The sequence below is a fragment of the Hemiscyllium ocellatum genome, chromosome 49 (assembly GCF_020745735.1).
Source record: "Hemiscyllium ocellatum isolate sHemOce1 chromosome 49, sHemOce1.pat.X.cur, whole genome shotgun sequence".
Classification (NCBI taxonomy): Eukaryota; Metazoa; Chordata; class Chondrichthyes; order Orectolobiformes; family Hemiscylliidae; genus Hemiscyllium; species Hemiscyllium ocellatum.
The window spans coordinates 8,694,737-8,711,504 of NC_083449.1; the positions used below are offsets into that span (position 1 = coordinate 8,694,737).

Below are 16,768 nucleotides of genomic sequence, written 5' to 3' on the forward strand. Positions count from 1 at the left end.
TCCCCTTCCGAATATATTGTGTAAAGATTACATAACGTTCACTGCCGTGGAAAGCCGTGTGTTCCAACTGACTGCCCCTGGCCAGGCTAAATTCAAAGTATATGTAATAACAACAGAATTGACTTAGTGCGGCAAGAGCAAATTAATGTCATGCTCTCAGGTCCCCTATCGCTTCCCGCTCTCTCTGGATGGTTTAGTGGCTCTGAAAAGAGCCGTTGTGTTTCTCTCTCTCACGGGGTGAATGTGCAGGGCCGGCCAGGCTCCGTTTAGGCGCGCTCCCCGCGGATCCGGCGGGCCAGCTGGATGTCTTTGGGCATGATGGTGACCCGCTTGGCGTGGATGGCGCACAGGTTGGTGTCCTCAAACAGTCCCACCAGGTAAGCCTCGCTGGCCTCCTGCAGGGCCATCACCGCCGAGCTCTGGAAGCGCAGGTCGGTCTTGAAGTCCTGAGCGATCTCTCGCACCAGGCGCTGGAAGGGCAGTTTGCGGATCAGCAGCTCGGTGGATTTCTGGTAGCGGCGGATCTCCCGCAGAGCCACCGTGCCGGGCCTGTAGCGATGAGGCTTCTTCACTCCGCCCGTGGCCGGAGCGCTCTTGCGGGCCGCTTTGGTCGCCAGCTGCTTACGGGGAGCTTTCCCTCCGGTGGATTTGCGCGCTGTCTGCTTGGTTCTGGCCATTCTCTACAACTCTCTGTAACACACACAGGCTGCTGCTGTCAATGCTGAGGCTGCTGCGGTGCTGCCTGTTTAAGGGAATGGAGAGCCCGCCCTAGAGCTGGGATTGGATACAGCCCTGTCCCTCAGCCCACAGAGAAACACCTCCGGAAGGGACAGAAAGGGCAGGAAAAGAATTGTTGGAATCTGATTGGTTCAATTGGAATGTCTGTTGGTCAATTTCAAAATACCCTCCAAATTCACCCTCACAAACCTTGAGATTAAAGTAACCATTAAAACGCAAAACACCATCCGTCTGCAACTAAGATAAAATTTAATACTTCGTAGTATTTCTTCAAAACCTAGTTAGTGTCAGCGCAGACAGGAGGCGGGATCATTGCCTGATCTGTCTGTAACAGGCGGGAGGAAAGGCGGGGTTTAAAACAGCCCAGACAAACTGAACAACCGAACTTGTATCGGCCGTGATTCAATCTAAACAAACCCGCAAATTTTAAAATCTTAAAAGCTAATGCAGTGTCCACCGATAAAAGGACAGAATCTCACTTTATCTGTTAATTTTATTACCCCCAGATTGTAATTAGCCCGAAGACAATGTGGAATTGCTGCCTGAACTGTCTGTAACAGGCAGATGGAAGGAACACGCCATGAAAACATGCGCAGCGTCCCAGAATCAAAACTGAACAAAGTAACATTCCTGAACGGGTCAGTGAAATACAAACACTACAATATGTCACACTCGTGACTCGGTAGGATTATAAATAGCGAAGTGAAATAACCAAGTGGAGATCTATAAACCTTTCCTACGTGATACCTTCCCCATTCATAGGTCTCCGCTTTCGTAAGTGGTGTGAGTGTTTATTTGATTTATTCAGATCAATTAATAACTGAGGTAGGTCTGCGCTCGGCGCTGGGACGGGGAACATTGGATCCGGGCTCAGCTCTTCCCTGAGACAAGTGGGTGGCTCTGATAAGAGCCTTTGGGTTCAGATGGTTAAATGTTACACTGACTGGTTCATTTCTTTGCTGCTGTCTTGGTCACTTTCGCTTTCGGCTTGGCCTTGCCTTTAGCCGGTTTGCTGAGGGGTTTGGGGGCTTTAGGACCCTTGGCCTTTTTCACCTTCTTCACGGGAGTGCGTTTCTTTGGCGCTGCTTTGCTCACCGCTTTCTTTGGCGGTGCCGTCTTCTTGCCGCTCGCTTTCTTGGCCTTGGATTTCTTCGCTGTCGCTTTCTTGGCGGGTGATTTCTTCACAGTCGGTTTCTTGGCGGCCGCTGATGTTCCCGCCTTCTTTCCCGCTTTTGCCTTGACTGGATTCTTTGGGAGTTTGAAGGAGCCGGAGACGCCCTGGCCCTTGACCAGAACAAGGGAGCCGTTCGCCAGGCACCTCCTGATACTCATCTTGATCTGTGTCTTTCGCTTTCCCACATCGATCCCTCTTCTCTCCAGCGCCTTCTTTACTGCGGACAGAGACGCCCCTTTGCGATCCTTGATATCCCCGACAACCTTCAGAATCAGCTCGCCCAACCCGGGACCGGGTGGTTTTTTCCTGGGAGCCGCCGCCTTCTTCTTGGGAGCCTTGGCTTTGGTGGGAGCGGAGGCTGGAGGAGCTGTTTCGGCGGCTGCACTGTCGCTCATGTTGAGAACTCTGCGCTGAATCTCTCTCTGGGTCAGTCTGAACTGGGTCAGCAATGAAGCTGCTGGCGGCGGCACTGAGCAACTTCAAGGCAGCGAGCGGACGGCGCAGGGACAACCTGCCGTCAGCTCCCTGCTCCTGCTTCCTCTCTGTGTTTCTCTAACGTCCTAAACTCTCCGATTCCTCTGAACTTCATCATCTCCAGAGATCGCTCCTCATCCTGACACTGGAAGCTTTACGGCCGAAAAGTTTTCACTCCGTTGTCGAGTTAAACGCATTTTGCTGCTGCACTGATGGCGCTCTCTGAGCTGAATGGTGACATTGTCGCTACTTTTAGACTGAAATCTTGAAACTAACAAATATATTGCCTTCAATCTACCTTTGAGGTTTAGATGGGGAGCAGGGCGATAATTCGAATTCAAAACTTTTGAGTTACGTCAGAGAAACCTGGAAATATCACAACATTAGCGGACACACAAACACAGTTACGTTAGACTAACCACCCGCCCTTTTCCTACAGTCTCTCTGACACAGTATTCACACTCACACAGTCACACGCCAGAAATATCACCAAATGTAAGTGTGGAAGGATAGACTTTCTCCTCCTCTCAGCTTTTGCTGCGTGGTTCAGGGAGGTAGTTACAGTTTTTTTTCTCCTCGGTTACACTCTCATCAGCTCTCCTGTTTACACCTTCAAAGATGGTTTGTCAAGCTTAGAAGACAGAACAGTATGCACTGAAACAGGCCCTTCAATTCCACGCTGAGTCTAGCAGATCCTGAATCCTGTTTTGTCAAATGCTTCTCAATTGAAACTTTCATTTTGATTTTTCCTTGCAGGCTGACGAATCTACAGTTCCCAACCTCTCTTTTCCATTGGATTGCTTACACTAGCGCAGCAGGTCAGGCAACATCCAAAGAGCAGGAGAATCGACGTTTTGGGCATGAGCCCTTCTTCAGGAAAGGCCCTAATCTGTGTAATTTATGGTAGAGCCTATAGAATCTTGGAACATGACCACTACTGCAACCGCTATTACTCAGCCCACTACATTAAATACTCTGGGACGTAGATGATCAAGGTCTGGTATTTCACAACCTTCAATTCAATCCATTGTCCCAACATATTTCCCAAATAATACTGATTTGGTTCAGTTTTTCCCTCTCACTAAACCCCACAACATTACTACTGTGTTAGTTGTGTTAATATTTGTGAACAGAGAACAACAGTATGATAGTGATTTTTAAGATGTTTTCGTTCCCCATTTCAAAGTCCCCTCTTTAATGTTGTAAGTGACATGTGGTCCTCTTTACCAACCTATTTATGTTCACTTCTCTCTTTAGGAGAAAGTGAGGACTGCAGATGCTGCAGATGACTGTATCGACACTGCCTCATGCTCCCACGAGGAGGTTGAACAATTCATCCACTTTACCAACACCTTCCACCCCGACCTCAAATTTACCTGGACCATCTCAGACTCCTCTCTCCCCTTCCTAGACCTCTCCCCTCCAAGGCCTCAAGGGATCATTTCATATCCACCACAAATTCACCTGCACCTCCACACACATCATTTACTGCATCCGTTGCACCCGATGTGGCCTCTTCTATATTGGGGAGACAGGCCGCCTACTTGCAGAACGTTTCAGAGAACACCTCTGGGACACCCGGACCAACAACCCAACCACCCCGTGGCTCAACACTTCAACTCCCCCTCCCACTCCACCAACGACATGCAGGTCGTTTTACCTTAGCACGCTTTCCTCATTCCTGAAGAAGGGCTCATGCCCGAAATGTCGATTCTTCTGCTCCTTGGATGCTGCCTGACTTGCTGCGCTTTTCCAGCAACAAACCAGAATTGCACATAATATTCCAAAAGTGGCATAACCAATGTTCTGTACACCTACAACATGCTCTCCTAAGTCACATACTCAAAGCTCTGACCAGTAAATATATCAAATGCCTTCTTTGCTAATCTATCTAACCGTAACTCCACTTTCAAGGAACAATGAACCACATTCCAAGGTCTCTTTGTTCAGTAACATGCCACAGGACCTTACTATTAAGTATGTAAGTCCTGCTCTGATTTGCCTTTCCAAATTGCAGCATTTCATATTGATTTAAATTGAACCCCTGGGTCCAGTGGCCCATCTAATCCAGCTCCTGGTGTACTCCGAGGTAGCCTTCTTTGCTGTGCACGACATCAAAATTTTTTGTCTAATCTGCAAACTTACTAACTTATCTGCAACCTCACATCTAAATCATTCATTATAACATGGAGGTGCCGGTGTTGGACTGGGGTGTGCAAAGTTAAAAATAACACACTACCAGGGTATAGTCCAACAGGTTTATTTGGAAGTACAAGCTTTCTGAATATAGACACCTGACGGAGGAGCAGCACTCCGAAAGTTTGTACTTCCAAATAAGCCTGTTGGACAAAACCTGTTGTTTTGTTTTGTTTGTCACTAGAATCATTTATATAAATGATGAAAAGCAGTAGAACCAGCAATGATCCTTGTAGCACATCACTTGTCACAGGCCTCCAGACTGAAAAGCATTCCTCCACCACCACCTTCTGTCTTCTACCTTCGAAAAAAGTCTGTATCCAAATGGCTAGTTCTCCCTGTATTCCCTGTTACCTAATCTTGCTAACAAATTTCCCTTGTCAAACGCTTACAGAAGGCCATGTAGATCACATCCACTACTTTGTCCTCATCAGTCCTCTTCCTTACCAATTCAAAAAACTCAGTCGACTTAGTAATACATGACTTCCCATGCAGAAAGCCATGTTGACTACCCCTAATCAATCTTGGCCTTTCAAAAAATGTAAATCCTCTCTCTCTCACGTTCCCCTCAACTGCGTGCCTACGCTCACTATTCAATAGTTCCCTGGCTTTTCCTTACCAACTTTTGTAAATAGTGGCACCACGTTAGCCAGCCTCCAATCTCGGATTAATGTCTTTGTTCACTATCTCCCTGGTTCCCACTGACCTCCCCCACCTCCAAACCTTACGGTTTAACCCCTCCCCAGCAGCTCAAGGAAATGTCCCTGCCCCACTATATAAGATCCCTTCCAGTTCAGGTACAATTCCTCCTTTTTATACGAATCATTTCTTCCCCAGAAGAGATTCCAATGATCCAAAATTGGGAACACCTCTCCCCTGCACCATCTCCTGAGTTGGGCATTCCCCTGCTCTATCATTCTATTCCTTCCCTCACTCGCTCGGAGCAGCGGGAGTAACCTAGATATTCCTACCGGAGTTGTCCTCCTTTCTAAATTCTTGCCTCTCTTCCTTATTCTTCCTTCTGAATCTCATCCCTTTCCCTTCCTGTGTAGTTAGTTCCAATGTGTAATCCCTTTGTGAGAGAGACCAGAATTGTGTCATCCCTTTGTGAATATCGTGCACTCTTTCCTTGGTCCTGTTACCAGGGAGGCAATTCTGATTTCACGCTGTCGGCCGGAGAGACGTCTGTCTGTGCTGCTGACAAAAAAAAATTGAGTTTTGTAATTTGTAAAAGGAGGACCTTCCAAATCGCGACTACTTCCATCTAAAAGGATAAAGGCAGCTGATGTCAGGGAACACCGCCTTGATATCGGACAAGTTCCCCTCAAAGGCACTCACCATGCTGACTTGGAAATAAAACCGCTTTCTTTCACTGTCACTAGATCAAGACCCTGGAACTCCATATTCATGGCATTGTGGGCAGCACATGGACAACAGCTGTTCCAGAAGGATGCTCAATACCGCCTTCTCAAAGGGATGGAGAATGAATGCTTGGCTCAGACAGCGACATCCACGTTCCACGATTGAATTAAAAAATACAGCTGGGGTCTCTCGTTGTGGCATACAATACATCGCAAGGTTTCTGTCTACAGCATACCTGACACTAACATCCGTCATCCACGACAAACTAAATCGAGTCCCAGAGATGTTTTTACATACCTGGTCTGTATTTCACGGGCCTCCTGACCCGGAAATAAGCACTGACACTGTGATGCAAGACTCTCTCCATCAGTTATTTTCTGCCTTCGTAAGAATGTTCCACTTATTCCATCTCTCTGTATGTTACTTTGGGCAAGGAGTTAATATTTGTGGATGAGGGTCATCAGGATTGAGTACTACGGTTAACATTCGATCAGACGTGATATTATTGAATGGGGAGGCACAGGGGATGGGCCGAGTGGCCGCCAGCTACTCCGCCCCCTGGTCAGATTGTGAGAGAGCCGGAGGGAGGAGTTATTAACATGACCCGGGAATGAACTCCACTGGAGCTTCATCAAGGGGCAATGGCCCACCTTGAAATCTTCTCTGCCCTTTCTCCCACAGCCCCAGTTCCTTTGGCAAACTGGGAGAAAAGGGAATTGGGGAAATGACCAACTGATGTTTGTTTCTGGGAAGTATTGAGAAAACAGCGCATGCCCGTTGCTGCCCCTTCCCCTTGTCTAGATGAGCGCATGTGTAAGGCCCTCCCCCCCGCGCTGCCATTGAGGAGCATTTACTCAGTGAGTACAAGAGGTTTGTTTGAAACAGACCGCAATGGAGAGATCAGCGCCCAGGGAAGCGAGAGAACAGCAGGCTCCTTCCAGCAGCACATCGGGATGTGAGCCTGGGACACAGAGGGGGCTCCGAGACCGGGATTGATTCGGGGTGAGTTCAGGGAGAACCGGGGGCTGTTTGTAAGAGGCCGAGCGAAGCAGGAACTGGTCCCGGAACTTGGAGTGAGCGGGCTGGGGGGAAGAGAGAGGCCTTTCTCGGGCTGTGTGTGGGCCTGCTGAGGGAGGCAGAGCGGGAAGAAGCTGCTGTGGGACATTCTTGTGGTTTTAAGTCCTCTAAACACTGATGGGAATTCTGTATGGCTTCTGTTTCACGCAGTTTGTTGATATTGGGCGGTGAATAATGGAAGCACAGACCATAATTTTGTGACAATCCTATAAAGGACACGTATTAGAGTGAATAGATTTGAAGTTTCGAGTAAAACATTAGACATAGCGTCCCTTGTTGTGTCCTTCAACATTTAGTGTATTGGCAGCTTGCTATTGATGCATTGCAGCTGCTTCAGGAATTCCCTTTCATGGAGGTGAACAGATATTAGTTCTGGATCTCACCCAATTGTCACAAAGTTGCAAATAAAAGAAACGGAGACCAGGAGCACCTCACGGAAAGAGTGGAATTGAAACTTGGTTCTGTTTGAATTGCTAGGTTTGAAAATACTCTTTTGATTATTAACTGACTGCCACAGTGATCAGTTTAATCTTGCCTAACTTGGCTTATGTTGATTTACAGCTGAAAAATCTTCTGTCTTCCTCCAAGCAAATATTTGAATGACGAAGACAATGTCATATTTCCTCAGTACAAAGCCAAGTGTGACCAGCTGCTTCTAACAAACAGCAAGTATGTCAAAGCAGAGAACATTCTTTCCACATGCACAGAGCAGATTGGATCAGACTTAATTTGATCTCAATTTCCAGAGATATATTCAACTGCGGAAAGACAAATTCCTTTTTTTCTCTGCATTCTCCATAGACATCTTCCTGGTTTCAATTTATATGACTCACAGGCCATGAACATTCTCAGCATGTTTGAAAATGACTGGTTGTTTAAAGTAGACAGTTGGTGTACTAATTTCTGGATTAGTGGTGCTGGAAGAGCACAGCAGTTCAGGCAGCATCCAAGGAGCAGCGAAATCGACGTTTCGGGCAAAAGCCCTTCATCAGGAATAAAGGCAGTGAGCCTGAAGTGTGGAGAGATATGCTAGAGGAGGGTGGGTGGGGAGAAAGTAGCATAGAGTACAATGGATGAGTGGGGGAGGGGATGAAGGTGATAGGTCAGGGAGGAGAGAGTGGAGTGGATAGGTGGAAAAGGAGATAGGCAGGTACGACAAGTCAGGTGTACTAAATCAAGTTTACATTTTAAAAGGGCATTTTAAATGTCACAAACCGGATAAACAATGACATTGTGCTTTTACATAGTTTCAACAGCCATATGTGACCAGTAGTGAATCATTACTGAGAACACGCACACATATACAAAGGTACAAATTCAGATTGAACCACCATATCAACACACAAGATACAGAGACTAACAGCGATGTGCACACATTTACACTGTAGGAAACAGAAATGAATATATATAAAATGTTTACACAAAAACAATCGACTAAATCCCATTCAGGCAGCATTCCATTTCAATAAGGGTGTCATGGCAGCAGAGAAGCTGCCAACCCCACCTTGATCTCAACATCATTCTCAACATAAATAGAAATTACATTTTCACACTGCCCAGTATTAATTTTTTTTATTAAAAAATGTGTGACTTGGTCTCCAAATTCATTTTAATCTTCTACAAAGAATCCCGAATTCCCCACCCTATAAAATATCACAAAAAATCAAGAAAATGGAATGTCATATCATCAGTTTAACAATATAATCAAGTAATCACCCTTTAATTCAACAAAGAAATTTAGCCAATCTTGTAATTTGTAAATTCTCTTTTTTTTTTGCAAGAAGAGATCAACCACGTTCAATAAATTTGCCTGAATGATTTAAATCTTCTCCACTGTATGACAAAAATACATGTCTTTTCGCTTTCCTCGTTGATCCATAGAGCATCAGGAGAGTACTGCTAATGGCTTGCACCGTCACACCACAGAGCAGGATTATGTAACATTCCCAATGGAATAATGAAGTGAACTAGCCAATTCTCTTTCCTGTAGCAGGAACATTGTGGTCAGTCGGCTACAACACAATTTATTAGTTTGTTCCCCTTTCCTTTTGACACTACCAAAGGAATGTAACACTTATCCATTTCTCAACATTCACAAAAGTATGTAGCTATGCATTGAGGAAATACTGATGACATCCTTAAGAGCAGCCCATGGTATCATTCCTGCCAGTTCGAGTCTGCACGAGAGGAGTTGGAAAACCCTTTAATTTCCATTACACTATCCATAACTCAAATCAAATGCACTGAGCGGAAACTAACAGGTACATATTGATAAGTGCACTCACACATTCACATAGCTGAAATTGACAGGCAAAGATTAAAATCTATATTCAGAGTCACAAAACAGAAGCTGGCATGTACAGTTTGATGACTGTACTTATACATTTACAGAGCAGTCAGATTGGTAACTATATTCTGATGTTCACATTGCAGAAACGTTCAAACGTTCATGTACAGATTGCTAACTGCACACTGTAACACATATAGGAGAAATAGACAAGGAGAAATTTACATATCAGAATTGGCAGGTACAAATTGATAAGCAAATTCACATATTCACAACACAGAAGCTGATAGGATAAATGCATTCACACATTCACATGACAGACACTGAGTGTTACAGATTAATGCACACTTAAATGCACAGAGCTGAAACTGATAGGAACAAATTAATAAATACACCCTGACATTCACATTGTAGTGACTGACAGAGGTAGTTACTGACAGAGAAAGTTTGATAACAAAGCAGAAACTGACAGGAACAGATTAGCAATAATACTCAGTTTCATATTGCATAAAGCACAGCAGAATCTGACAAATATAGATCGATAACAATACTCAGTTTGACAAACAAAGCCTGACAACTACATTCTCATATTCAACTCATATTCACATGGCAGAAACAGTTACAGCTTGATATCTACTCTCACCCATTCACACTGCAGAAACTGACAGGGACAGATTGATGATGACACTCACTCATTCATATGACAGAAACTAACAGAGGTTCAGCTCCATAACTAACATCACATATAGATGTTGGAGAAGCTGACAGCTAGAGACTGATAATTATACTCTCATTCACATTGCAGAAACTGAGATGGATAACTGCACCCACATATTCACATAGAAACTGACAGGTACAGATTTATAACCACAGTCACACATTCATAAGCAACAACTGATACGGATAGATTGACCCTCCCTATGAGATATTCTAAAAAAAGTAAGAAAACAATATTATTTGTTCAAATTACCAATCCAGCTTCCTACAACATCATGGGATATACTTGATCAGGTCTGAGAGTTTGATACACCTTTGTGTTTTTTTTAACATCTCTAACACCTCCTGTTTTGGCATGTGGACTGATATCAAATATTTTTCAAGATATCAATATATATTTCCCCTAGTTTCCTAGCCTCCACTCCTATGTCTCCAGGCATACTGTACTCCCAACAGTAACTGTACTCCCATATTTTTATTACAAAAAATGGCAGATTCAGATTGATAAATGCATTCATACATTATCAAATCAGAAACTGATGGGGAGTGATTAATAACTAATCAATTTATATTTAATAATTTATCTAGCAGAAACTTTCAGGTATAGTCTTTTAGTTAGAATTAGAATCCATACAGTTTCAAAACAGAACATCCAGCCTGGCAAGTCTACACCGATCCTCTGAAGATTATCTCAACCAGAGTCATTCCCTTATCACTCTACATTTACTCCTGACTAATGCACCTAACCCATACATCCCTGAACACTATGGGCAATTTAGCATAGCCAATTCACTTAACCTCCTCTTTGGACTGTGGGAGGAAACCGGGGCATTCAGAGGGAACCCACACAGACATGGGGAGAATGTGCAAACTCCACGCAGATAGTCATCCGGGGCTGGAATCGAATCTTAGAATATTATTGGCTGCCAGAGAATTAAGCAACTTTCATACATAAGAGTTGAAAGTAGTTGGTACTGATTGAGTACTTGACTCTCTCAGTTACACAGCATAAACTGGCAAGTATAGATCAGTTCCAAAACTCTCATGTGGACATAACAGAAACTGACAGGTGTAGATTGATAGCTGCTCTCACATATTCACTCTGCAGAAACTGAAAGGGAGAGAATGATACATAAATACACACACACACAACTATTTGTTCAAGTCTGCATTTGCATATTTATTAATAAGATGCTAACAGATACAGATTCATAACTCCATCCTGAGATACCCAGAGCAGAATATAACAGGGACAGATTGGTCAATCATACACATGTTCACATGGCAGGACATCTCAGAGGAAGACTGATAACTACATTCTCATCATCAAAACGTACTGGACAGATTAATAATACTCCCTGTTTCAAATCGCATACATTGACATGTACAGTTTGATAATGACACTCATGTTTACAGCACAGAAACTGACAGGTAGAAATTAATAACAAAAATTGCTGGAAAATCCACAGGTTTGGCAGCATTGGTGGAGGGAAATCAGACTTAACATTTGAGGTCTACTGACCCCTCCTCAGAACTGATTGTGTGCATTTTCCTAGCTCCCATTTGGTCTTCCCTATGCTGGGGAAAATGAGTGTAGATTGGGTGTCCACAGTGCAGAACACTTACATTCTGTCCAGAACAAAATGTCCCTGAGCTTCTAATAGCATGCCACTTCAACACACCACCCTGTACCCTGGCCAACATCTCTGTCTCAGGCTTGCTGCAGTGCTCCAGCAAAGTTCAGTGCAAGCTGGAAGAACTGCACCTCATTTTCTGCTTGGGAACTCGACAGCCTTCTGGACTCAATATTGAATTCTACATCTTTAGAGCTAGAGCACTCCTGTATCATTACCCAAAACCCCTCTCACCACGCAGTGTTATCATAGAGTCTTCTATTGTACACCAAAACTCACTAACAATCTCTATTAATATCTATTACCATCCTCGTCTGACTGATCCACTAGTTTATCTGTTCAACTGTTCTTCCCTCTCTTTGATTCAATATCCATCCACCATTTACTCCCTTATCCTTCAACACACCCTATCTTCTGCAGAAAATCTAATATTTTCCTGGCTACCATCTCTTCACAGGAAGGGTTACTAGACTGGAAATTTTAACTCTGATTTCTGTCCACAGACTCTGTCAGACCTGCTGAGCTTTTCCAGCAATTTGTTTTAGTTTCTGATTTCCAGCATCTGCAGTTCGTTTGGTTTTCGTTTAGAGATTAATAACTACATTTTCATATTCACAGAGCAGAAACTACCAGGGAAAATTGATAACTACATTCACATGTTCACAAAAGAAAATCTGTTGTGCAAATATTGATAAATGCACTCATATTTACATTACAGAGCCTGACCGGGAAGGGTTCTTAACTGAACAAAACATTCATGAAGCCAAAACTGAAAGGGATTGTTAAAATGTAAATTCTCATACTCACATAGCAGAACCTGGCAGACTTAGATTGACAATTACCCAAACACATTCAGTATTGAGTACAGTTGTTGGGAGGTCACCTTGCAGCTGTACATGACATTGGTTAGGCCACTGTCGGAATATTGCATGCAATTCTGATTTCCTTCCTATTGGAATGATGTTGTGAATCTTGAAAGGGTTCAGAAAAGATTTACAAGGATGTTGCCAGGTTTGGAGGATTTGAGTTATCGGGAGAGGTCGAATAGGCTAGGGCTATTTTCCCTGGAGCATTGGAGGCTGAGGGGTGACATTATAGAGGTTTATAAAATATTGAGGGGCATGGATAGGATAAATAGACAAAGTCCTTTCCCTGAGGTGGGGTAGTCCAGAACTAGAGGGCATAGGGTTAGGGTGAGAGGGAAAAAAATAGAAGAGACCTAAGGGGCATGTTTTCATGCAGAGGGTGGTACTTGTATGGAATGACCTGCCAGGAGGAAGTGGTGGAGGCAGCATTTAAAAGGCATTGAGATGGGTATATGAATAGGAAGTAGTTGGAGGAATATGGGCCGTGTGCTGCCAGGTGGGACTAGATTGGGTTGGGATATCTAGTTGGCATGGACAAGTTGGACTGAAGGGTCTGTTTCTGTGCTGTACACCTCAGTGACAATGACTCGATGACATTCACCAAGCAGATTTCCTCAGATGGCTAGGGGAATTCAGCATGTCCATAAAGACTCTTACAAACTTTTATAGATGCACCACAGAAAGCATCCTATTTGGATGTGTCACAGCGTAGTATGGCTTCTGTTCTGCCCAAGACCACAAGAAACTACAGAGAGTTGTGACTCCGCCCAGTCCATCACTGAAAGCAACCTTCCATCCAGAGGCTCCAATTCCAATTCCCCCTGTCTCGGGAAAGCAACCAACAACATGAAAGACCCATCCGACCTTAGTTATATGCTCCTCCACCCTGGTCTGTCAGGTAGAAAATACAGAAGTTTGAATACACCATCCAACAGATTCAGCAAATGCTTCTCTGCTATTATTAGACTTTTCAACAGACCTTAAATTTTTATGCTAATCTCTGTCTGCACCTTTTCTGTAGCTTTAACACTATATTCTGGATTCTGTTCTTACCTTGATGGACTTTGGATGAGATAATCCACCTGTAAGGTGCACAAAACAATACTTTTCAATTTATCTCAGGACATGTGATAACAATGATCAAATTAAATTAATAATTGCAGTCTTATGTTCATATAGCAGAATCTGAGGGGTACAGGCTGAAAACTACAGTCACACAAACTGACAAGAAAAGATGAGTAAATACACTCAAAACACTGGAATTACAGAGCCCGACAGGGTAATATTGATAAGTAAACTCACATTCACAAATCAGAAGCTGATAGCAACAGATGAAAACTCAGCTCACACATTCACAGCAGGGATAGATCGACAATTACAACATATGCGCCAAGCAGAAACTGACAGCTGCAGATTGATAACTATATTTATGTATTCACGCAGCAGAGTCTGAAAGGTACAGATTGAGTTACACTCACTTTGACAAAGAAGAAATTGGCAGGTAGAGAATGATAACTGTACTCCCACATTCACATCGCTGAAACTGACCACTACAGTTTGATACACCCATATTTACAGCAGAATCTGATGGGTACTGATCAATAACTGTATTCATATATTGACAGGAAATAAACTGACAGGGACAGGTTGGTATCGACTCTCAAACACATAGGGACTGATCTTATTTATATAAAATGTATTTAACAACCAGTCCCTGCAAGTTTATTCTGTGTGGATATATGAGTTTAGTTATCAATCTATACCTGTCAGTTTATGCTATGTGAATGTGAGAGTGTAGTTATTAATCTGTCCCTGTCAGTCTCTGCAATGCCAAAATGTAAATATATTTACCAGAGTGTGACAGGGACAGATTGATAACTACATTCACTCACACATTTGCACAGCTTAAACTGACAGGTACAGGTTAACAGCAGTACTTCCACATTCACCTCGCTGGAACTGACAGGTATGGATTGATAAGGAAACTCTCAGATCCAGATACACACTTGTATTGGGTAGCCCTATTGTGGAGCTGTGGAGGTGTTGGTTAGTATCTGGTTCTCAGTGAATCGGTGTGGACTTGTTGGGCTGTTTCCACATTGTAAGTTATCTAATCTAAAACAAATGAGGGGGCAACAGCTAAAGTTATCTTATACTCCTCAGTTTCTTAACTGTGTGACTTTACACATTTTATAACTTTATAACAGAAATTAAAATTACAAATTTATAACAAGTAATGCAAAATTAACTGTTTTCTGTTTTTTCTTCATATATAATAAGGACTTTGGGGTATGTAAGAGATATATTTATTACAATCACCAGACAAAGAGCAGCTCAGGCCAAGAATAGAATCAGACCTGTGGTTCTGTTGGACTTGCCGGTTTGAAAGAAAAACAGCCTAATGATTATTAAATAAATGTTACATTCAGAAGTTTGATACTGTCAAACTTGATGTTGATTTACAGGAGATGTGTCTGCCTCCAGACAAATACTTAAAGGACCAAGACACATTCCCTCGGGACAAAGCCAAGTGTGATCAGTTTCTACTGACAAACAGCAGGTAAGTTACTGTTGTCAGATAAACAAGTAACTCCAGCCACATTAAATGAAAGGGAATTGTGCCAGTAAATGAACAGGCACTAGATGTTAGATACAGCCCATTAATCCGTGGGCGGCACGGTGGCACAGTGGTTAGCACTGCTGCCTCACAGCACCAGAGACCCGGGTTCATTTCCCGCCTCAGGCGACTGTGTGGAGTTTGCACGTTGTCCCCGTGTCTGCATGGGTTTCCTCCGGGTGCTCCGGTTTCCTCCCACAGTCCAAAGATGTGCGGGTCAGGTGAATTGGCCATGTTAGATAAGGGGTAAATGTAGGGGTATGGGTGGGTTGCTCTTCGGCGGGTCGGTGTGGACTTGTTGGGCTGTTTCCACATTGTAAGTTATCTAATCTAAAACAAATGAGGGGGCAACAGCTAAAGTTATCTTATACTCCTCAGTTTCTTAACTGTGTGACTTTACACATTTTATAACTTTATAACAGAAATTAAAATTACAAATTTATAACAAGTAATGCAAAATTAACTGTTTTCTGTTTTTTCTTCATAAATAATAAGGACTTTGGGGTATGTAAGAGGAGCAATAGAATTTGATTAAAATTAAATACAATTCAGGATGTCCCTTAAGATAAGCTAGACTGACAGAAACTCGAAGGAGTATAGCAAGTAACTCTGGAATGTGAACAAATAGGAGACATAGAAAGATCCCAAGGCCGAGTGATTACAGTATCTGCTCATCACTTTGACATCAAGTGAACCTGGGGCTGTCAATGGATGCCCATCATTGATTAGGTGTCTCATAGGATAGGGCATGCAAAGTAAGAGGGAGGAACATATTAATCACGTTGTATGTGATTGTTCACAGAAAGTTACAAAAGATACTAGCTTTTTTAATTGTAAAATCAGTGTGCCATGGATCTCTCCTCCGAGGCCAGTCTCAGGGAAAGATCCTTTGGCTCTCTCCCTGCATTAACCGGTTTCTTCTTGAATAAACACCTACCACTTGCCTGAATCCTGTCTGCCTCCTGAGTCTTTCATCTCTGATCAGGGATTATGCTCCTACAGAGGACTTACTGTAGTCTGTGTAAACCACATCAACTGTACTACTCCCATCAGTATATTTTGCTGCCAGGTCTAGAGGGTTTGATTTATAGGGAGAGGCCAACTAGGTTGTTGTTTTTTTTCCCCCTGGACTGTCTGAGGCTGAGGTATGACCTTATTGAGGTTAATAAAATCATGAGTGACATCGAGAGGGTGAATATGCAAGGTCTTTTTTCTAATGTTGGGGAGTCCAAAAATACAGGGCATAGGTTTAAGGTGAGAGGGAAAAAATTTAAAAAGCACTGTGGGTTACTTTATCATTGCAGAGGGTGGTGCTTGTATGGAATGAGCTACCAGAGGAAGTGGAGGTGGTGGGTACAATTGCAATCTTATGTAGGCACCTGGATCGGTACATGAATAGGAAGGGTTTAGAGGGAGACCGACCAAATACTGGCAAATGGGACTTGGTCAGATGAGGATCTCTGGTCAGCACTAACAACTTGGACCAAAGGACCTGTTTCTGTGCTGTACGACTGTATGACACTCTGAAGGCCAGACCTTGATATTACTACTCCCAGTTAGATTCCGCACCATCAGAATTGGAAAAGTCCATTGCTTTTCCCACCTTGACTTTTGAGAACAGCACAG

At 43.4% G+C, this 16,768-nt stretch overlaps 2 protein-coding genes across 2 annotated transcripts; both read right to left on the reverse strand.

Moving 5' to 3' along the window:
* Positions 1-240: 240 nt before the first annotated feature.
* Positions 241-677, reverse strand: LOC132837130 (histone H3). The gene has a single exon (XM_060856831.1). The coding sequence runs from the start codon at positions 675-677 to the stop codon at positions 267-269; it is 411 nt and encodes a 136-aa protein (XP_060712814.1). The 3' UTR covers positions 241-266.
* Positions 678-1,659: 982 nt separating this feature from the next.
* Positions 1,660-2,380, reverse strand: LOC132837116 (histone H1.01-like). The gene has a single exon (XM_060856811.1). The coding sequence runs from the start codon at positions 2,305-2,307 to the stop codon at positions 1,687-1,689; it is 621 nt and encodes a 206-aa protein (XP_060712794.1). The 5' UTR covers positions 2,308-2,380; the 3' UTR covers positions 1,660-1,686.
* Between the last annotated feature and the right edge of the window lie 14,388 nt (positions 2,381-16,768).